We start from the raw sequence: 23,357 nt of genomic DNA, 5'->3' as shown, positions 1-23,357 counted from the left end.
GAAAGGATTTATGAATGTGGAAAAATCGTTTGACAGTAGCATGGCTTAGTTTTCTAATTTGCAAATAAGATAGGCTACACAGAATATAAAAAGTAAAAACTGAAAGAAACATAAAGAAAAGCTTTATATAAATAGAGGGGGATTTTAAGAAAGAAATAAAATCTTATTATATCCTTAACATTTATTCCTATAACCTAGTTTCAATATTCCAATCAAACAGAAGATGGAAGAGCTTTGATTTAGAAGGGGAAAAAAATCCTTTGAGCATTGATCGACACGTGATTTGTACAATTATTTTACCTAGACTTAACTCCCTATGCTCTACTCTCTAGTCAGTGGATTGACTGAGATGCTGTATCCATTGAGCTGGGTTTACAATTATCCTTAAACAAGTGAAACTTCAAAGGCTGCTCAATAGGTATTTTCTGTTCTTCATTAGAACTCGTAAATGTATAACCTGCACATAAACAAGTCACTCTACCTAATTAAATAGAATCTCTTCATCTCTATTAAAAATTCAGAAGTGCTGCTTAAGTATAAACATGTCATCTGAAGGGGGGGGGGGTGGAGAACCTCATAACATCCGTGAATAACCATGTGAATCTCCTTTAGGCAAAACCATGTTAATAATAGTGCACATGCCCATAAATTTTTCTAATTATTTTATTATCAGTAAAGATTGTTTAAATGTAAAGGATATTCATTGTTGGCAATAATGCCCTCAAGTATTATCTGTCCACGAGGGAAATGCAGTCCGAGTGCTTTAATTTACTTCAAAGACAATCCATAGCCTTTCCCCTACTTCATTTCTCTAGTATCTGTATCCTGGAAGAGGTAACACAGCACTTTCTCTGACAATTTTATCTACATTAGAGAAAGGATTTGTTTGGTTGCTTTTGTTTTTTATTCAATTACATATCTAGATTCCAAATTCTTAGGAAAATTATCCATAAAGGATGTAGTTTGGAAATGAAAATGCTCTTAAAGTGTTTTGACTTTGTGTTTTTTGGTCTGTTGTTAAAGACAGTAAAGGTTTTTAAACTCTTTTGCCCCCTTTTTAGAAATTGATGGAGGAATTATAAAGCATCTCCAGCTAAACCAAGTAGTTTAACTTGTGCTCAGGGTTTACTTCTCAGGCTCCCAACATTCTTCAGAAAGTCTCCTTTCATAAAATTTGAAACAATATTTGTGACACTGAGCTTTATGTCACAAGACCAGCCTGAAATTGTAGCACGTAAATGTTTGAGAAGGTCGATGTAGATTTTTGAGCTGTGAGGTGTTTTGTTAGAGCGCTCTCTTGTGGTAAAATGCCATCAGCATGATTTCTGTTCCACATTTTTTTAAAGGGCACATTTAGCAATCCACAGCAACATAATTTTGCCAAAGATAAGATGCAATATGGGGTTGAACCTTCTAGTATCTTGTTGGATTTTGGACCCTTCTCGCCCCCCCCCCAAAAAAACTTAAAGTGCATTCACTCCATCAAAGAGGAATGTTTTAGAGTTCTTAGATTATAAGAACTCTTAAAATACATGGCGTTAAACACATACGGAAAGCAACATTCCTTACTCATTTGGGAACATAGAAAGTCTTCCTCATGAAATGACACCCATCCTGAATGTCCTTTAGCTTCCCATGTAAGGGATGGTTTCTTTCCCTAGAATCAATACTACTGTCAGATACTGACAGCATGAGATTGATATAGTGGCTGGGTGGATAACGTCACCCATCACTGCCCAAGATGTCTTAAAATGCTATGATGTCAAGTGCACACATCTGCAAGGAAAATATATCTTCAGTGCAGTGAGGGCCCACCTGCCTCAGTCCCTGAATGGAATTGAGTGTGGCTTTTCTCTGATACCTCATCCTATAGGACTACAGGAACTCAAAGTGAGGATACCAATACTGAAGGAGTAATTACATTCAAGTATTTCCGTAATGTGTTACTATGTAAAATATAAACCATTTCCATGGCTTCAGAATGCTCTATCTACAAGCTTCACTAAAAATAAATATCTCTGTGATAAATCCCACCCTTAACCAGGAAACCTGGTTATGAATGAGACATGAGTCCTTCTCTTTGATAAATCAAATTTCAGGCCTTGAAGAGACCCTGGAGAAGATGTATTTCAAAGGTGTTATTTCACAGAATGAAAAAAAAAAAAAAAAGAGGTGTAGGGATTTTCCCAAGGTCTCATAGTAAAAAAACAAAATGAAACAAAAAAACCAGTAAGCCTGGAATTAGAAGGGAGTGTCTCAGCAACAAGTAGCATGACTTGTCATCCTTGGCTCCATCCTGTCAAAGAGCTTTCCAGGATCCAATTCCCTATCCTGGCCTGTAGTCCACCATCTGACTCAGTGGTTCCTGAATTGCTACTAAAACTTCTGTCCTGTTACTGAGTGGTCTTTCCTGGTTCTTTGCTCATACTGATAAATAAGTAACAACCATACTCGTTAAGACAAGACTAGCATGGATTGAAAACCACAACCAAACTCAATATAATGATAAATACAAAACATTCTCCCTGGAAATTTCTGAAATTCCCATTCCATGTAGGTTCATGTACTATGAAACTTGTCAGCAAAACTTCTTATACAAAATGGAATTTGAGTATGTAAAGGAACTGATAATATGCCATTTTTTATTTTAAATGCCCCTCCATGACTGGTTTTATAGGTTATTAGGAAGTACCTTTTAGTCATTTATGAAAATAAAAGTCCATAGAATGATTTAATATAGGTAAAAGAACTGAAGAGATGTCTTTAATCCATTGCCTTCAGCTGATACATTACATACAGATGTGTTCCTAGGCCAAATGGTGCTCTAGGGTTGATGGACTTCCACCAGGATCTGATGTGATTGTGGTAGTAACAGAGATGCCCACAAGATGGCACTCTTCTTTATTTTTAATTCATTGTAAGCAAAAAAATAAAATAAGAAAAAATAAATGTATGTCTGATTTTCACACACTCAGATAAACAGGACTGTGAAGTATGTAGCTAATTTCATGCGCTTTATGTTGTAACATACATCACAGTTAATGAAAATCTGCTCCCCACTTCCCTGAGGTTGAGGCATGTGACAATGGAGAGAGCTTCTGTCTGACTCTCTCCAAGACCTGGAAAAGGGTATTGATGGTGCTCTTAAAGTTAGCCAAGCTTTGGGAGAAAGGCTGTGTGTGGGTGTGTGTAGGTGTGGGTGTGTGTAGGTGTGGATGTGTGTGGGGGTGGGAGTGTGTTTGCGTGCACTTGCGCACACACAGGTGTATGTACATACTGCAAAATTCTTTATTTTTCCTAAGAGATAATGTTTGTCTCAGAAGTATGTTAATTAAATTCTATCCATCTTAAGAGTTTTCTATCTTCAAGGATAAAGTAGAGAGTCTCCAACCACTGCCCCTTCCTCTACAAACCTCCCCTCCCGAAGGGACTTTACTGTCTCTCTCTCTCTCTCTCTCTCTCTCTCTCTCTCTCTCTCTCACACACACACACACACACACACCAGTTTCTCTCCAGTGTATTGAAATAAGAAAGTTTTTGTAGTTATCTTCAGTAGGCAGCAGCTAGCATTTGATTTGGCAGGAAGATGGGTGAAAAGAAAATAGCATATGGAGGTTACAAGAAGACTTCAGTGACTGGGCCAGAGTTCTCAAAGCTTGATTTCAAAGAACTCTAGTTCCACAAATTGGACAGAAATATTTTTCTAGTAAAATAAATAAATGGCTTTCCAACAAATGGTGCTGGAACAACTGAATGTCCATATACAAAAAAAGATGAACCTGAACACAGACATTACACCTTGCACAAAAATTAACTCAGAATCGATCACAGACATAAATATGAAATGGAAAAATATAAAGACTTCTTGAAGAAAACATAAGAGAAAATCTACATGACTTTGGGTTTGGTAATGAGTTTGTAAATACAACGTCAATAGCACAGATTATGAGAGAAAAAACTGATAAGCTGGGCTTTATTAAAATTAAAACTTCTGCTCTGTTAAAGACACTGCTAAGAAAATGAAAAGACAAGCCTGGAAGACTGGAAAGAAAATGAGAAGATAAACTGAAAGAAAATATTTGCATAATACATGTCTGATAAATGCTTCATATCCAAAGTACAAAAGAACCTTAAAAGTCAGTATTAAAAAAAATAAAAGGCAGAATAAAAAGGAGGCAAAAGATCTGAACAGACACATCACTAAAGAAGATCTACAAATGGCAAATAAGCATATGAAAATGTACTCAACATCATTTGTCCTTAGGGAATCGCAAGTGAAAACAAGATACTACTATACAACTATTAGAATGACTACATCCAAAAAACTGACAACACCAAATGCAGGTGAAGATACAGAGCAACAGAAACACACATTCATTGCTGACGGGAATGCAAAATGGTTCAGCCATTTTGAAAGACAGTTTGGCAGTTTCCTACAAAATTAAACACAGTCTTAACATATGACTCAGCAATTGCACTCCTAGGTATTTATCCAAATGACTTGAAACTTATATCCGACAGAAATCTGCAGATTGGAAGCAACCAACATGTCCTTTAACAGGTAAATGGATAAACAACTGTGGTTCATCCAGACAATGGAATACTAGCCAGTGATAAAAAGAAACAAGCTATCAAGGCACAAAGACATGGCTCAACAAAAGAAGCCAGTCTGAAAAACCTACCTGCTGCATGATTCCAATTATATGACATTATGGAAAGACAAAACTGTATAGATAGGAAACAGATCAGTGGTTGCCAGGAGTCTGGAGGGTGAAGTTGGGTACATGAATTGCAATGGATTCTGGGGGGGTGCTGAAACTATTCTCTGTGTTACTGTAAACTAGATGCAAATTAGAAAAAAAAAATTACTTAGGAGGACAGAAGATCCCAGAATGGAATACAAATTGTGACAAGCAACCAACTATATTACAAATGTATGAACACTGTTCACACCTCACTGAACGGAGTGGGGAAAATGGTACTGACTGAAGCAACTTTGGAAATGAGCAGAATCCGTAACACCAAAGTAAAAAGGAACTGTACGTGGCACTGTGCTCCAGCTGATAAAGCTGTTTTCCTTGGGGATTTGGGTTAAAAATTCTGATACTGCTATACATGTATACTAGAATTAAACAATTAAGTAAATGGATGATAAATGTCAGGAACCTCATTTCTCACTGTTGGAGAAATCTGTGAGAATTTACAGATAAATGAGGGGAGAAGGCTAGAGTGATCCGTGTAGTGACAAATTAGAGTTGGAGATACTAGTATGAATGAACTCATGTTTAGTTTAATGTAGATACAGATGGTTACATATAGAAAAATTTAAAGATATGTATAACGCATATATTTTCTTGCTCTTTTACAGCTGAAAGAACCTAGAAGCAATATCCCAACAGCAATGAGCACACTTAGCGCCCATATTTTGGTTTCTAATGCTAATTCTCCAATGAAGGGAACCAGGGCTGCTTGGAAAAATGGCAGATTCAAGGACTGGGGCAGGAAATATACAAGATGAGCCTGGAGCATCTTGCAGTGCCAGAGAGAAAAAAAAAAAAAAATTTAACTTGATGCATCACAGGGACACAGGAGCCATCTAAAAGAGCTCCCAGTAGCCAAAGCTAAAACAATTTGAGCAATAAAGTTATACTGGATAATAATCCAAAGTATGAAATAAATATCCATGATCCCATACTAACATAAATGACCAAATAAATAATAGGAATGAATAAATAAGGAAAAGACACAAATCCACCATGATAAATTCCAAGTTAATTGCATAGATACTCTATCCTCAAGGAGGTGGTGCATAACTTCCAACTCCTTAAGTATGGGCTGCACATAGTGACCTTCTTTCACAGAGAACAGCATGGAAAGAGAAGGAAAGAGTAACTTGACAGGGGAGAAACCTGACAAACTCTACCTCAGCTAGGTGATCAACATTAACATCAACAGTGACAGGTCATGTTGATAGGATGACCCTTGATATAAAATGATGAAAATGGCATTTTACCTCTATGATCTTCCTTCAAAAAACATATTACCCTAATCATGAGGAAAACATCAGACAAATTCCAACTGAGGGACAGTCTACAAAATATCTGACAAGATAATCCTCAAAACTGTCAAGGTAACCAAAAACAAAGAAAGTCTGAGGAACTGCCACAGGACTACTAAATGTAGTGTGATATCCTGGATGGGAACCTGGAACAGAAAAAGGACATAAATAAAACCTGAGGAAATCTGAATGAACCATGGACTTTAGCTAATAATGTATCAATGTTGGTTTACTCATTGTAACAAATATATCATACTAAGGTAAGATGTTAATAAAATGAGAAACTGGGTATAGAGAATACAGGTACCCTCTGTACTATTTTCACAATAATTCTGTAAAACTGAAACTATTCTAAAATTAAACGTTTAAGTTTTCAAAGGTTGAGTCTTTTCCCATTAACACATAAACACACACACACACACACACACACACACACACACACAACTAATGGCAAGATTTTTCTTCCATTTTTATTAAAATTCTGATGCAGAGGCAGTAGAGTGAGCGATTACCAACAAAGGTATTGGAATAAGATATTTGAGCTCTGCCTCTCCTAGCTGCATGCCTTTGAGAAAGCTGCTTAACCTGTCTGAACCTCAGCTCTTTCAGTCGAATGGAATCATGATAACCTATTTCTTAGGCATAACACAAAAATTAAATGTCATAATCTGTATCAAGCACTTAACACAGTGCCTGCCACAGAGTAACTTCAAAAAATATTGCTATTACTGGCTACCTAGTGTGAAATGATTGACAAAACAAATGTCCTGGTTTACTTAGAAAAACTCAGAATATGCAAAATCTTTTTTTTTTAAAGTACTTTTCCTTGTGATGAGAACTTTTATGTTTTTTGTGGGTTTTTTTTTTTTTGAGAGAGAGAGACACAGTGAGGGTGGGGGAGGGGCAGAGAGAGACGGAGACAGAATCTGAAGCAGGTTCCAGGCTCTGAGCTGTCAGCGCAGAGCCTGATGTGGGGCTTGAACTCACAGACTGTGAGATCATGACCTGAGCCGAAGGCAGATGCCCAACCGACTGAGCCACCCAGGTGCCCCTATGCAAAATCTTTATATCAAGTCCTTTATTGTGGATGTGAGAATGATAAATTCTTTTTTTTCATTTTTCAGTTTTTTCTAAGTTTATTTATTTTTGAGAGAGAGAGAGAGAGAGAGAGAGAGAGGCACAAGCAGGGGAGGGGCAGAGCCACACAGAATCCAAAGCAGGCTCCAGGCTCTGAGATGTCAGCACACAGCACCATGCAGGGCCCGAACCCACTAGCCATGAGATCATGACCTGAGTAAAGTCCAATGCTTAACCGACTGAGCTACCCAGGCACCCCGAGAGAAAAAAAAAAATTCTTAATCTTACTCTATCAAGTACCAACATCAGTTCCAGAAAAATATTCAAACAGCTATTTACCCTAGATTCAACCGATATATTCTAACTAATAGAAAGCCTTTCTGGTGAGACAGATTTGGGGGGTTCTTCTCTAATTTCCTCAATCTGCCTCCTGGGCTCAGCCCATACAAATGAGTTTTTAGTCCCTAGCTCTGTGAGGACAATCTGAAAAAGGTGTCCTCTCTCCCTTCTCTTCACCATGCCCTTGTGTCTTCTTTTGCTCTGCCTTTTCTTTCGCTCCATCACTCCCCTTCCTCTCCCCAAACCTGTCCATGCCTCTCCTTTGATATACATGGAGCAAGTATCTTCTGTTCTATCTCTGCTCCATGTTCAAGTCCAAAGAATGGAGGAGAAAATGGAGAGGACTAAAACGCAATCAAACTCTATACCCAGAAATGGTTAACTTCCACTAGCAAACCTTCTTAAATGCTATTGAGCTAATAGGGAAGTCCTCCAAAGGCTTCCTTCTACAACCTAGCCTCAGCAAGAGCCAGTCTCCATCCAGGAAAGGAGTTGAGAAAAGATACAAGAAGGACCATCACTATAGATGACATTTCCTAGAAATATTTTATGTGTAAATTTTTGAGACATGGAACCTGTACACATATGATTATAGAATTTTCAATCAAGAAAATTGCTCCTGGTTTATATAACACATGGAAGATGGGTCCTTATTCTGTGATGTCCCCAGAAGTGACTCAGAGGGACTTGACCACAAGAACAAGTCTGAAAGTCACCTCCTAAAATTAAGACTCACCATGCTGGTTTAACATGTTCATACAGAATAGAAAACATGTCTCTGAGGGCTTCCTGGCCTTTTCTATGCTTTCTGATCTTGCGGGACCAAAACTCCCCCAAATCTAGGCAGCTTGATATTTCCTACAGCTTTTACTACCGTAATTTAATTGCAGTCATTGTCACATGGTTTCAGAAAGTAAGCCCTTAACTCTTCTCCCTAAAGGAACTGGTCTGATCTTTAACAAAGGAGGCAAGAATATGCAATGGGAAAAAGACAGTCTCTTCAACAAATGGTGTTAGGAAAACTGGACAGCAACATGAAAAAAATGAAACTGAACCACTTTCTTACAACACACACACACACACACACACACACACACACACAACTTAAAAAGGATTAAAGACCTAAATGTGAGACCTGAAATGACAAAAATTCTAGAAGAGAGCACAGGCAGCACTTTCTCTGACACTGACTTTAGCAACATTTTTCTAGTTATGTCTCTTGAGACAAGGGAAACAAAAGCAAAATATACTACTGGGACTACATCAAAGTAAAAAGTTTCTGCATAGCAAAGGAACAATCAACAAACTAAAAGTCTACTAATTGAGAGAAGGTATTTTCAAATAACATATCCAATAAAGGGTTAGTATTCAAAATATATTTTAAAAAATGATACAACTCAACACACACACACACACACACACACACACACACACAATCAAAATAGAAAACAGGCAGAAGACATGAACAGACATTTTTCTAAAGACATACAGATAGCCAACAGACACATGAAAAAAGTGTTCAACATCACACATCATCAGGGAAATGCAAATTCAAACCACAATGAGTTATCACCTCACACGTGTCAAAATGGCTAAAATGAAAAAGACAAGAAACAACAAATGTTGCCAAGGATGTGGAGAAAGCGGAGCCCCGATACACTGCTGGTGGGAATACAAACTGGTGCAGCCACTGTGGAAGACAGTATTGAAGTTCCTCAAAACATTAAAAATAGAATATATGTTCCAGTAACTCCGCTACTGAGTATTTACCCAAAGAATACAAAACACTAATTTGAAAAGATATATGTACCCCTATGTCTACTCCAGCATTATTTACAACAACCAAGATATGGAAGCAACCTAACTGTCCATTCATAGGTGAATGGACAAAGAAGATATAATGTGTATGTATATATATATATATATATATATATATATATACACTCAACCATAAAAAAGAATACAATCTTGCCATTTGCAACAACACAGATGGATCTAGAGGGTACAGGGCTAAATGAAATAAGTCGGAGAAAGACAAATACCATATGATTTCACCCATATGTAGAATTTAAGAAATAAACAAAGAAAAAAAGAGACAAACAAAAAACAGACTTTTCACTTTAGAGAACAAGCCGATGGTTGCCAGAGGGGAGGAGGATGGGGAATGGGTGAAATAGGTGAAGGATTAAGAGTACATTTATCTTGATGAGCACTGAGTAATGTAGAGAATTGCTCAATCACTATATTGTACACCTGATACTAACATAACACTGTATATTAACTATACTGGGACTAAAATTAAAAAGAAAGAAAATAAAATGATTTGTGCTAGGTCATCAGATTACATGATTTTCAGGAACAGGAGACACTGGCCATAACAAAACACTATTTCCTACCCATCATCATATACATATTCACCAACTTGATATGGTCCAAAGTTGATGGAAACTTAAAGGACAAAAAGTGGGGGTATCTGTCTCGCTGCCAAGAAGATGAATGATGTTAGCTATAAAATAAATTCAAGGACACGCCATACTACAATCCAAAGACTGTACACTTCCCTGATGGACTTGTACTGTCAGGTCTTGTGATTTGTTGACAGATAGGAAGGAATGAGGTAGAAGGCACATCCCAAGCTAACTATATGACAAAAAAAAAAAAAAAAAAAAAAAGGCAAGGGGCACCTGGGTGGCTCAGTCAGTTGAGTGTCAGACTCTTGATTTTGGCTCCGATCATGATCCCAGGGTTGCTGGATTGAGCCCTGTGTCCAGCTCCACGCTGAACATCGAGCCTGCATAAGATATTCTCTCTCTCTCTCTCTCTCTCTCCCTCTCCCTCTCCCCCCCCCCCCCCCGCCCTTCTCTCCCACTCTCTCTCTTTCTGGAAGAAAGAAGGAAAGAAGGAAAGAAGGAAGGAAAGAAAGGAAGGAAGGAAGGAAGGAAGGAAGGAAGGAAGGAAGGAAGGAAGGAAGGAAGGAAGAAAGAAAGAAAGAAAGAAAGAAAGAAAGAAAGAAAGAAAGAAAGAAAAGAAGAAAGAAAGAGCCAAGAGAACCATGGAAGCTAAATTCCCAAATGGAAACAGGCCATAGAAGGACAAGCCACATAGGACCCCTGAAACTAAAGTCCACTGCCCTGTGCAAATACCATACCGTGGAAAGTCTCTCCTGTGTCTATGAGGGGCAACTCTTTAATATTATACAGTATTACTTATTTATATATTATCTACCTGGTAACATATGAAACTTATTTATCTGACTAAATACTTCGGCTATACCAAACACTATGCTAGAGACATTACCCAAATTATCCCTTTTAATCGTCACAACAACCCTGCGAGGTCAACAGTATTATTCCCAGGGAGGGCAGACCCATCAGGCACAGTGGGGAAACTCCCTGGAAGGAATTCAGCTTCCGTGAACTGGCAGGCTTACGCTAGGGTTCAAGGGAAAGAGACCCGTGCTGGGGACGAGCCAATCATTCTAACTGCCCCCACATGGCCGTCTCACCAGGGACTTGCAGCAGCAGAGCTGGATCCAGGCACAGCCCAAACCCTGAGCACTCTCACATCTGCATTCTCTGCTGGGGGGGGGGGGGGGGGGGGGGGCGGAGGGTATTTAAATCATCTCTGAGGAGGAGCCCTCGAAACAATGATATCTAAGTCAGAGTTCCATTATAAAACACACCAGAAGTCTACTAATGGAACTTCCGGTTAAATGTCTTACTTTGATTTAGTCCGCAGTTGAGCGCCGCACGTTTTGTTAGGCTCACGCCTCCTTCAAGACGCTTGGCCTGGCTTGCAGCACGACGACGGGCGGCGGCACGCGGGGCGGGACAGGCTTGGTGGGTGGCTGCGGCCCCGCGGCGTCACACTGCCGAGCCTCCCAGTGGGCACCATAGCCACGGGTCCCCGCACGCCTCGTAGTACTCGACGGCTGCCCAGCCGACCTAGGCCCCCTCAGCGACGCGCTACTCGTTCTCAGCCCACCTCCTCTGGGCGCGTTGGCAGCCGGCCACGGCGCGGAGTCTGCGCAGTATGTGCTGCCCCGTGGGGCGCCGGGAGAATAGTGACTGCGTGGCGGCCTGACGCTGCGTGGGAATAGCTGCGCATGCGCCTGGCTCAGCCCCCTAGCCCGCAGACCGATGGGTGTGCTTCCCCAGTGGGGCGTGCGAGACTTCCCACTTGGAATGGCCTGTTACGTGGGTGTAAACCCATTTCAAGAAAGAAGATGGAAACCGGGAGAGTGCTCGGTAGCCAATGTGCACAACAAGTGCTGGACATCAGCCACGGCGGGCTGGTGACCAGGGCGGCCAGCTGAAAAGCTTACTGTCCCGTTGCTTGGAAGTGCCCACCGTGCATCCAAGCGTGAGTTGCTCGCCCACCTGCATGTCACTACCCTGCTGAATGTCTCACGGTGAACCTCTGAGGCCCGAAGGACCTACCGGCACAATAAATGGATCCCCGTGGAAGACAGCCACTGACGTTAGCTCCCACTTTCAGGAAGTGCTAGATTTCATTGACCACGTCAGTGAATTGGGAAGCAACGTCCTGGTCCACTGTGAGGCTGGGATCTCCCATTCATACCTTATGAAGGCAAAGCAGTTCCGCCTCGAGGAGGCCTTCAATTAGGTCAATCAGATGACTGTCATCTAGCCCAACTTTGGCTTCCAGCTCTAGCAGCTCCTGCAGTATGAATTTGAGATCCTACCTTCCATGCCCACTCCACGGCAGCCGAGAGGAAGCAGCCAGCTCTTAATTTACAGGCTTCTTGCAGAAACTGAGCCCTGATGTGCAACGTTCCTTCTGCACATTCCCCACTTAAATGCGGGTGCCGGTGTCCACTCTCAGAGCTCTCCAGGAACCCCATGACCACAGCCACATCCTGCTAAAACTGGAATGGGGGAAACAGCGCAGCCCCAAGAACAATCATGATTTTGTTTTTTAAACTCACGGACATTTCAGGGCGCCTGGGTGGCTCACCTGGTTAAGCTGTGGACTCTTGATTTCAGCCCAGGTCATGATCCCAAGGTCCTGGGATTGAACCCCACGTCCAGCTTCATGCTGGGTGTGGAACCTGATTAAGATTCTCTGTCTCAGCCCCTCCCCTGCTCGTGCTCTTTCTCTCTCTCAAAATAAATAAACAAACATTTTTTTAAAATTAAAAAAAAAAACCAAACTCATGGACATTTCCTATCTGGGGAGTACTGAAGACCTCACTCTCTCACACTGCCCCAATGGGATAGTGAGTGGTCACCAGGCTCGCAGAGAACTTCAGACTGACCTCAGGGATAGGTTCTTGGGATACAAGGAAGGCCAAGCCTTGAGAGCGCAGCCTGTCTGACTACTGTACTTGCAGACCCCCTGTCTTCTCAGGATTGCGCAGTCCTTGCACCTCAAAATTCGGTTTTTCATTTCAAGTGTAAGGCAATAAAACCTGCAGCAGTGCGGGAGAAAGAAGTTGCTAGACCAGGAGAAAAGGCAGTTTCAAAGCCAATCCATTTTGAAGAAAGCAAAATTTCCACCTTTTTTTCCCCTTAACCTTGGCAGTCCTGGTACCTGTCTCTGTTGCTTCAGGACATAAGCTGATCACCATCTAGTCAGCAAAGTAACCCTGTAGGGTTTGTAGGGACATGATACATATGCTGATTTGAACCCTCAAATGTTTTTCAGACTCCCTTTTGGGTACAAGGGAAGCAGTTGGTTGAAATAGCAAAGATGTTGACATTTCTAGGTTTTCTTTTCACTATGTGTTCTTCCCTGAGTTTTGACTTTATTATTCGTGCTTTCTCATTGCACCTCTCCACAAAGCAACTCTTGTGTCAGTTGAAAAGAGTTCTTCAGACCATAGACCCCAAAAGACCCCTTTAAGGTGGTGGCAGTGGGTGCCAGGAGAAAAAGGGTTCCTATTGTCTGGGTCAGTGGCATTGAAACAGTGACTCCCTCAGCTTACTATCCCTATATGTGCTTGTCTCACCTCTTGTGACACTTGTATTCTTCCCTGCTCCTGGGGATTGTCTTCAAGCTGTTGATTTCCGGGATTTACAGATTTCACAATGTGGTCCTGCTTTTTTGTCTGTTAGTTCTCCAGGGGGAAAAAGCAATAATTTCTTAAAAACCCATACGAATGTGAAGAAAAGCAGTATATTACTGGTTGTTGTTGTTCATAATACAAAATAAAAATAGTAAAAGGAAAAAAAAAAACTTCTATGCCACATCCCATGCTTTAAGAGCCACATTTTCTTTTGAGGAAATGATAAATGGCTATAAATCAAGTATGCTAAAGGATTAATTAGAACCACCCCTCCCAAATAGCATGTTTGCACGGAGACAATGTCTAGATGCAAAGACTAATGTTAAGGGAGGAGTTTCTGGCAGAGCAGTAGGTGGAGGATGAGAAAAGAAAGAAAGAAGTTATTATCTGATCTCTGAACTTATGTAGCATGTTTTTTGTGCCAAAAAATTGTGTTATCGTCTCTGAATTTATCAGTGCCTGGCTGGTTATTTAGAGTAAGGCAAAGCAAACATGAAAAATGTTTGAAGTACAGGCAAACAGTTACCCATGACAATGGAAAGAGCCAGTAAGGCTCAGAAAAGTGAGGGGATGTTCCAATTGCTGGGCAGAGCTCATTCTTCAAGAATGGCTGCCCCTGTTATGTGGACATTCATTGAGGAGGAACTGAGCTAAGTAGAACTGAGATTAGAAGAAATGGTTCCAGGGTACTGAGAAAAAGATCAAGCCCAGGGTTTAGGGTAGCTGGGAGATGAGGTCAGTTACCAGGGCAGAAGACAAGTTACAACAATCTCAGCCTCTATAGGGCCAGGGTTATCAGAGCCAGGCACAGTGCTGGGGACAGAATGTGAGCCCCAGGAACAGCTCACTCCTCTCCAGAGCAGTATGGAGACCACCAAATTCCCAGGAGCAGCAGGAGACACAGACGATTCAATATTCCATGCTCAGGCCAGCATAGGTCTGAAACGAGGGTCAAGCCAGGCCTTAATTTCCATGTGGGGATTTGTAGACCTTGGCTAAGGGGATAAACAAAAGCTACAGAGGATGGGAACAAGACTGACATTTCTTTTTTTGTTTGTTTTTTATTATTTATTTTTTGAGAGAGAGAGCACAAGCAGGGAAGGGGCAGAGAGAGAGGGAGGCACAGAATCCAAGGCAGGCCCCAGGTTCTGAGCTGTCAGCACAGAGCCAGTCATGGGGCTCAAACTCACCAACCGTGAGATCATGACCTGAGCTGAAGGCGGACACTTAAACGACTGAGTGACCCAGATGCCCCAACATTTCTTATCTTACTCTGTATTTGTCAATATTAGAGGTCAAATAGTAACTACATGGAAACCTCATAATTAAAAACTGGCAAGTGCACCTGAGTGGTTCAGTCAGTTGAGTCCGAATCTTGATTTCAGCTCAGGTCATAAGTGCATGGTTCATGGGCTAGAGCCCCACTGTCAGTGCAGAGCCTGCTTGAGGCTCTCTCCCATTCTTTCTTTCTCTTTCTCAAAATAAATAAGTAAACTGTAGGGGCGCCTGGGTGGCGCAGTCGGTTACGCGTCCGACTTCAGCCAGGTCACGATCTCGCGGTCCGTGAGTTCGAGCCCCGCGTCAGGCTCTGGGCTGATGGCTCGGAGCCTGGAGCCTGTTTCCAATTCTGTGTCTCCCTCTCTCTCTGCCCCTCCCCCGTTCACGCTCTGTCTCTCTCTGTCCCAAAAATAAATAAACGTTGAAAAAAAAATTAAAAAAAAATAAACTGTAAAAAAAAATAAACATAAAAGAATTGGCCATAATCCCACTGACAAGCTGAAAATTTTTGATTCTACATCTTTCTTTTTTTAAATTGATGCTCTGAAATCACTTTCTGTTTTTTCCCTGTTTTTCTAGCAACCTGGAATATGAGATCCAGAGCACATCCTTCATTTTCCTCTCATGTTTTATGACTCTAGTAGGATCCTGTTTTCCTTACTGATTTACAAAATTTAGCTAACTTAGGGTCTTCAAATTACAAAGTTAGATCTAAATTTAGCGCTCTGAGGTGTCAGGAATACTTAGTATGATTTACCTGGGATAGATATTGTAGGTCATAAAATGAAAGGAAGGAAGGAAGGAAGGGAAGGAGGAAGGGAGGGAGGAAGGGAGGAAGGGAGGAAGGAAGGGAGGAAGGAAGGGAGGAAGGGAGGAAGGAAGGGAGGAAGGGAGGAAGGAAGGGAGGAAGGAAGGAAGGAAGGAAGGGAGGAAGGGAGGAAGGAAGGGAGGAAGGGAAAAGAGGGAGGGAGGGGCCCCTGGCTATTCTGGTGATTGAGAAGATAGAATCAGGTAAGGATTGGAAGAAAAGATTTCAACATTGGGCAGGGCTTCATTCCTCATTCACCATGCCCAGCCACTAAGACCTTTCCAGAGATAGCCAATTCTGTTATGGGCAGTTTTTGATCCCCCATAAGAGCTCAGGACACTCAGGCACTATGTGGGGGCCAGGCTCCATCCCTATCACCTGAACACTGTCCTCCTTAGTCTCTGGAAAGCCAGCTGGCCAAGGGATAGGCTACTTCCTTCTTCCTTTCATCCAGAACCATCACCCAGAACAATCCAGGCCTCTATCTTCTTGAACTCGACTTTGAAAAAGCAAAAGCCACTTAACTCTTGCAGCAAAGAAAGCCAGACTTTCACTGCCTAAAGCCAGCTCTCCCTTTTGAGGAGGAGGAAAAATTGTCTCTTTCTTTCCTGATGTGCTTACTGCCAAGGAAATAAGACCTAATTCTCAAACAGGTCATCCTGCCAAAATGTTAACAATGATTGGTTGTGGTTGAAGTTGCAGGTGATTCAGATTTTCTTCTTTACACTGTTCTGTATTTTCCAGCTTTCTACAATTATTGTGTATTCCTCTTGTACATCAGTAAAAAACACTGCAACCCCCTTTACTGCAAATAAATCCTGTTTTGAGGATTGCCTGTCCCAGAAACCTTCAGATGTTTCATCCTGGGTGAGGATTAGCTACTATGGACCCCCAAGTACCTCACCTGTGCCTTCCTCAGTCACAGCCGTTTCATTCTACATGGTCAGTGACGCCTTGTTCCTTAAATCTCCAGGGCTTAGGTCAATCATCAGCACATAGTAGGTCGATCTGTTGATTAAATTAGTAAGCCAATGAATAAATCAGTGACTGAAGCCCCATATTACCTGCTCAACTCTAGACTTTAAAAATCTTTCTAAGTCATAAAGGAGTTCATATCTATTAGAACAAATGTGGTCCATTAAGACCAAGTTGGTTCTCCAAAAACTCAAGAATCCATGGTAAAATTTGAAAACTGGCAAACTCTCCAACATAAAAACCTAAAACTTGTTAGAAATATTTCTCAGGGTGCCTGGGTGGCTAAGCCGGTCAAGCGTCCGACTCTTAATTTAGGCTTAGGTCATGATCTTGCAGTTCATGAGATTGAGCTCCGCATGGGGCTCTGTGCTGATTGCACAGAGCCTGCTTGGGATTCTCTCTCCCCCTCTCTCAAAATAAAAAAATAAACAGGAAAGAAAGAAAGAAAGAAAGAAAGAAAGAAAGAAAGAAAGAAAGAAAGAAAGAAAGAAAAAGAAAGAAAGAAAGAAGAAAGAAAGGAAGAAAGAGAAAGAAAGAAAGAAAGAAAGAAAGAAAGAAAGAAAGATTTCTCAATTCCTGATCCAAACCCTTCCTAATCCCTAAATTAATATTTAGAAATGTACTTGCAAGTATGATAGTCTTAGGCTATAATGGATTAAAGCTAGGAAAGTTCCATTTGTCATCACCACTTGTTTAAAAATAACAGCCACCCCACAGCCAGGTAGGGGACATACTATGTCTTTTCTGGTTTGTTTCTTCTTAACGGAAAGCTGATTGTTCAGCTATAGTAGTTCAACTACTACCAATTGGGGAGGCGGGGAGGGCCGGTGAATATCCCAAATATTTAGCTCATTGCTTCACTGTGATTCTAAGGGTCCAAGAAAGTCCTCTTGCACCCAAACATTGTCCATTTCCTTAGTAACTCCTCTCCTTCCTGTGATAGGGAAACAAAAGCTTTCATTCCAAGATAAGGTTGACCCTATAAACACACGTCCAGGAAAGGGACATGGGCTAACAGCCATACTAAAGTTTAAACAGCATCTGTTTAAAGTTTAAACAGCCCCTAAAGAAGAGAGGCCCTGCAGAAAGCGAGGAAGGGAAGTTTGGAGAACTTAACTCCATCTGGACCAGCCCCCTTTTTGCCCAGAGCTTGCTGAGCATTTAGACTGGGTACACGCTATTTAAGGTTGGAATTGTTGGGTTTGGATTTCACCTAAATAAAGTGGCTTCTGGTTTACTCTTCCCGTGCACTCTACTGTGGAGAACAAGACTAAGCAGACTGATTAGGGACGCATAGCTGGGAACAGCACAAATGCAAAAGAAGACTTGCAAAGGGGGAAAAGTGTGCTTTTCTGTTTTAGGAAACCTGCTGACGTAGGGAATGCTTCTGTTTTTCTGCAGAAATGCTGCCTTCAGTGGACAAAATTCAGCCACAATCAAGCTAATTGAATGCACAAATGTAATATTTTTCCAGGGCACCTCCAATTTAATGCTTGATGAAATCGTGTCTTTCGCATATATTTACAAAAGCTTTTCTTCATCCAGAAATGTCTGTTAAAATTGCTTATAGATGCTGAGATAGCAAATCACTCTTCTAATGTAATGAGATAAGTCATCTCTATAAGCTTTGCTTGCTCAAATGTACTCGCATAAAAGAAATCAGGCTACAGGCTTTTCTCAATAAATAGAATGAACAGCTAGAACTTGATGGCTATAGCATGTTCTGCCTCATTGCTAAGGGATGTTTAAAATTGCACCCTCTCTCTCTCTCGAAGCAGAGTTTTCATTTTGGTAGTTGATGGAAAAAGGAGGTCAAATAAACTGATGTGGATAAGAAGCCAAAGCCGTTTGTCAAAACACGGGGAGACGCCTGGAGATTGGAGTCATTTAAAGACTAAAAATTGATTTAAAGGAGTTCTGTCCTCAAATCATTTTTCTTGCTAAATGTAGCCACTCTGTGAGTCAGGTTTTCCCTGTTTTAGCCATCTTTACTAATAATTTACACTACAGGAACTTCACATGCTGGGAAGATTCATATGCAGAGCCATTCGTGTATAGCCCAATAAAACGGATCCAAATATCCGTTTGGAAAAATCTGTATGGCAAAATCGAGGCCTTCAGAGGTTTAGCCAGTTGTTTCCAAATAAAATTTGTCTTTAATCTGGAAGCCAACTCTGTGACAAAAGACCTAATGGGCCATCTTACACATGCCTAGGGTCACCATATAGGGCTGTCATGTATGGCCACTCAGGTTGTGTACTGCATAATTCAAAAGGAGATACCATTCGTATAGTATACAACGTGAAGGGTGCCATCTGGAGTTGTACGATGTGACAGCCTTGCTTAGTTCCACAACACAGGTCAGAGGGGGAAAAGGTCATCCTCTTGTTCACATAGTTCAGTAAGTTTCCATGGCTATACTACATGCATTGCCTTTAACTCCTCAAAGAATAAAATCAAAGTTCTTATTATCAACTGACAAAATGTTAAAGCCTGCCTGGTGCTCTCTTCCTTCTCTTTGCAAAGTAAAATTGTTTGGGAGACTATTCAAATCTCCAGATGGTTCTTTATTTCAAGAAATGCTTTGGACAGCTTGACCGAGGACAGACTGGAATCCGGAAGAGTATGAGACCAAAGTCCAAGTGCCCTATCAGTTTTGGATGATAATAGACAACCATTGCTCCATACAGGGGAGAGACAGCGGGCGGTGTTTGGAACACTTCTCCCAGAGCCTTTCCGGTGCCAGTCTGCCTTTTGAATTTTCCCTCACACCTGCTAGAGGATCCGACCAGCCAGACCAGTGGCCAGGGTGCCCTAGGCCCGGTGGGGGCAGAAGCCTTCCCACAATCCGGCTGCACAGCCTTACCTTCTCCCACCACTTGCCCCCTTGCAGCCTGAAACACACTTTATGATGGAAAGAAACAAAGCCCAGATACTTCTTGATATGAAACATTGCTCCTGACAGCTTCTGCCCAGCCCTATCAATTTTGAGTTCAATACCATAATTTAGGGTTAAATGTAAACATCCTGCTTCTTACGCAGTTCCTTGAACTCTGCCCCAAGCACACAGAAACGTAGATTTTAGGATTTGAACATCAATTCTAATATGCATAGATGGATACATTTGAGAAGGCACTACTTTTGCCTCACATCCTTTTTCAGAAATAGCGTCGTGGGCTTACAAGTACATCAAGGGCCACACAAGAGCCATGCTCCACCCTGAGTTTCTACCCCAAGTTTGCCAAAGGTCAAAACGGCAAATCATTCAGGCCACAGATATATTTTGTTTGGTCAACACAGTGTCATTTTAATGGAATTTGAAGTGCTCAAAGTGGGGCAGACCTTCTTCATTTCTCCAGCACCCCCACTCCCCACATTCCATCCGACTAGCCATTTTACCTGTTTATTGCCATTACCTGCGGTCCCCGCAGACTACTGTGTCCTATGTCGGCCAGGTTCAGGAATTAGCAGGTGACACAGAATCCTCTAAGGAGGAGGAATAAATACAGCATAAGGGTTTGGGGATAGCCATCAAGTCCCTCTGCCTCCAGCCCTATTCCCAGCTTAGGGGAAGTTGTGGGTGAGCAAGCTGTCCACAGTGTCCTGGACTAGCAGCCCATGGACAGCATCTTGACATTATGAGACACAATGACACACATCATGTTTACTGCAGTCTTTCCATGAAAGGGGGGCAGACCTGAAACCAGGTGGTGCCAGGAATGACCCCTGGCTGCCGGGAGGTAGGGGAGACAGAATTCTTTCTGCCCTAAGTCTTTGTGCCTATGGTACCTTTAGTGCGAATCACCTATTCGCCATTAGCAGAACCAAAAGAATCTGGTGGAGAGCTTTCTCCCTGTGTTAAAACTTCACCTTGGATTTTCAGGCAGAGCTCAAATGCTTCCTTCTCCTCTGGATCATCTTTCCCAATCCTCCCCAAAGCAATCACTTTCTTCTCCGTGCTCTCAGTCCACTTTTGTTATACCTCCTTCCAAGAATATTGTAGCCTGACTCACTGACAGGTGAGTCCTTGAGGTTGAGACAGAACGTTATTTATTTCTGTATGTCCGAATGGCTTTAGATATATTTACAATATTTGCTAAATAGAGCCCACAATGCCACCCCACTCGTCTTCCCAGTTTGAGGCCATCACTGATCATTTGTTTTCATGTAATTTACCTGCAGGAAGATGAGCAGATGGAAGTTTTTTCCCGTAGGTACTATTATCCCCTGGGCATGAAGAGCTGCCCAGTAGAATTTTCCCTTATAATGGAAATGTTCTCTGCCTGTGCTGTCCAATACATGGGCTGCTAACCACATGTGGATACCGAGCATTTGAAATGTGGATAGTATGACTGAGGAAGTGAATTTTTAATTGTGTTTCATTTACATAAGTTTAAATGTAAATCGCCACATCTGGATACTGGCCACCATATCAAACAGCTGAGTCCCAGAGCTTTATTCCTCTAGCGGACAGCTTTACCAGCTGAGCGATACAGCCCTGATGCATGTCTGATTTTTATTTCTTATTTTATTTGTTTTTACACGTGTTTGATTGCTAAACAATTAAGTTGAAAGCAAGGTCCACAGAGTACTTGTTTATAAAGTAAAAATTCAGTTTATTCATCTGTTTATGACACAGTACACAAGAGGCAAAGTGTTTCACATCATAGGCTTCACTTCCAACTCCTTGGAATGTTCATTTCTTTGGCTAAAGAGACTAGACATGAGAGGCAGGCAATGCTTAGGCAACTGAAATAAAGATGGGGAAGGGGCAATGCTAACGTCATCCTCGCAGGGATGAGCATAAGGGGGCTGTTAGTCACAAGCTATTTTCTAGAACTGTTAGCTGAAAACAAAGGAACACCGCTCCTGGCGCTCATGCTGTCATGGGCTCAGTCATCCCCACCGCACAGGTACAGCAGCGCTTTCTGGTAGTCGCCCTTCGTGTCTTGCTATAAATGGCCGAGGAGAAAAAAGAAATTCAGTATCAGCAAAAAGACCCAAGGTCTGCAACAACATACAAGCAGGCTCAACGCATAGAGAGCCTCCCTGAGCAGCAACAAAGACAAGACTCTGAGGGACCTGTCCAGGCACAAAGACCCAAACCATCATCAGCAGACCCTCAGGGGGTCTGAAACTAGTTGGGGGGGGGGGGGGGGCGTCAAGTGACATGATTACTGCGAGGGCAGAAAGAATGTGAGGTAGTAGTGGATTAACACAGCAAGGAACCAGACCCACAGAACCCAGCCTGCTCTTACTGCAGTGAGGTCCTGTATGCACCACCACTTTTCTCTCTGGCCTGCGTGCTTCCAGAGAAGAGAGGTACTTTCCTGCCTCACCGTGCTGTTTCCAGGATTCTTAAGGTCACGTGGGAATAAGCTAGTGAAGTGAGGAAATGATTACTAATGGGCTCATTGGTCCCTAAACTTTAAACGCGTGCCCTAACAAACCTGGGTGTACCAAACCCACCTCAAAATTCATCCTTTGTAACCACGGACATGCCTTTGAAATTTGCAGGGTCTTCTGGAAAGGGGGGCTGCAATGCCTGTCTGAAGGACACGCCAGGGGGCTGATGTGTGTGCAGCCACTCCTTGCATGCAAATGCTCCGTCCCTCCAAAATAGAGAGACTGAATTGATGGGAGATGGAAGTTCTGTGTAACCAAATGTTGCCAGGCCTATCACAGAGGATTTTCAAAAAATGGAAACAGTTGACCCTTTAACAAGGCCAAAGTTAGGGGCACCAACTCTCACCCCTGCCCCGTGCTGACAAAAATCCGCATATAACTTTTGACTCCCCCCAAAACTTAACTACTAATAATAGCCTACTGTTGACCAGAAGCCATACCTGCAACATAAACATTAACACACATTTTGTATGTCATATGTATGATATACCGTATTCTTACAATAAAGTAAGCTTTAGAAATGGAAATATTAAGAAAATCAGAAGGAAAATACATTTACAGTACTGCACTGTATTTATTGAAAAAAAATCTATTGATTTTCAACCAGTGCAGTTCAAACCTGTGCTGTTTAAGGGTCAACTGCATAAAATTCAAAATTTAATTGATCTCGGGCTCTTCAGGAGGATGTCAGCAAGTCTTGCAGGATCATTGTCATGAACACCAATTATCACTGTAGAACAGCAGATGTGGGAAGTGTAAAATATTTGCCTGTCTCTGTAAGATTCTAGGACAAATCGTTAATGGCACTTTCTAAATAAACCGCTGATACCTGAGGACTAGCATCTCTTCCCCAGTGAATTAGAAAACCACCACTCTGTCATTATTCTGACAGGCCACCAGCCTGGGGCTCCAGGGCCTTCTAGATGGCCAGGAAGGGCCAACACGTCACCACGGGGCTTACCTGGATGCAGTAGTACAGGGACTTGCCGTACTTCCTCTTGAATTCAGACCTAATTTTCAACATGTCCACTTCACTGCGAGAGACCATGATTCTAATCAGGACTTTGTCGCGAGTCCCCTTGCCCTGAAAGTCAAGTACATGTTCCAGGTTACAATATACTGACAACATTAACCCAGTAAGTTTTCTTGCACATGGAACTCACCTGGGTTCTTGAGGCTGCCCTTTAAGAAAGTGCAAAGGTAATGATGAAACTACTCCTTTAAGAAAAATGAGCATCTTGGAATTTCAAACACTCCAGGATGACATCAGCACAAACCCCCACTTTGTGCATTCAATAAACGTGTACGGAGCATTAACTACTGCATGGTTCAGTTTAGTAAGTGTGAGAGTTTACATATGTAACAAACAGCTCCTGGCTCTCGGGGCT

At 41.9% G+C, this 23,357-nt stretch overlaps 1 protein-coding gene, 1 long non-coding RNA gene and 1 pseudogene across 4 annotated transcripts in view; 1 reads left to right on the top strand and 2 right to left on the bottom strand.

Moving 5' to 3' along the window:
• The window catches only part of LOC128315931 (uncharacterized), a 122,814-nt gene extending 111,297 nt beyond the window's left edge, over positions 1-11,517 (bottom strand). Inside the window, exon 1 of the long non-coding RNA XR_008299143.1 lies at positions 11,196-11,517. This is a non-coding gene — a long non-coding RNA (uncharacterized LOC128315931). The remainder of the gene's footprint in view (positions 1-11,195) is intronic.
• A 62-nt stretch (positions 11,518-11,579) lies between these two features.
• Positions 11,580-12,450, top strand: LOC106973772 (dual specificity protein phosphatase 5-like; annotated as a pseudogene).
• An 8,705-nt stretch (positions 12,451-21,155) lies between these two features.
• ANXA2 (annexin A2) overlaps positions 21,156-23,357 on the bottom strand; it is a 43,188-nt gene continuing 40,986 nt past the window's right edge. For all 3 annotated transcript variants that reach the window (XM_027067389.2, XM_027067390.2, XM_015070909.3), the window contains exons 12-13: positions 22,931-23,053; positions 21,156-21,515 (exon numbers count right to left, since the gene is read on the bottom strand). In XM_027067389.2, the coding sequence (XP_026923190.1) occupies positions 21,456-21,515; positions 22,931-23,053 (183 nt within the window). In that variant the 3' untranslated portion in view covers positions 21,156-21,455. The remainder of the gene's footprint in view (positions 21,516-22,930; positions 23,054-23,357) is intronic.

This window comes from Acinonyx jubatus, chromosome B3, assembly GCF_027475565.1.
Source record: "Acinonyx jubatus isolate Ajub_Pintada_27869175 chromosome B3, VMU_Ajub_asm_v1.0, whole genome shotgun sequence".
NCBI classification, from domain to species: Eukaryota; Metazoa; Chordata; class Mammalia; order Carnivora; family Felidae; genus Acinonyx; species Acinonyx jubatus.
Note: the sequence above shows the minus strand (reverse complement) of the source record. Positions and strands in the feature narration are given on the sequence as shown.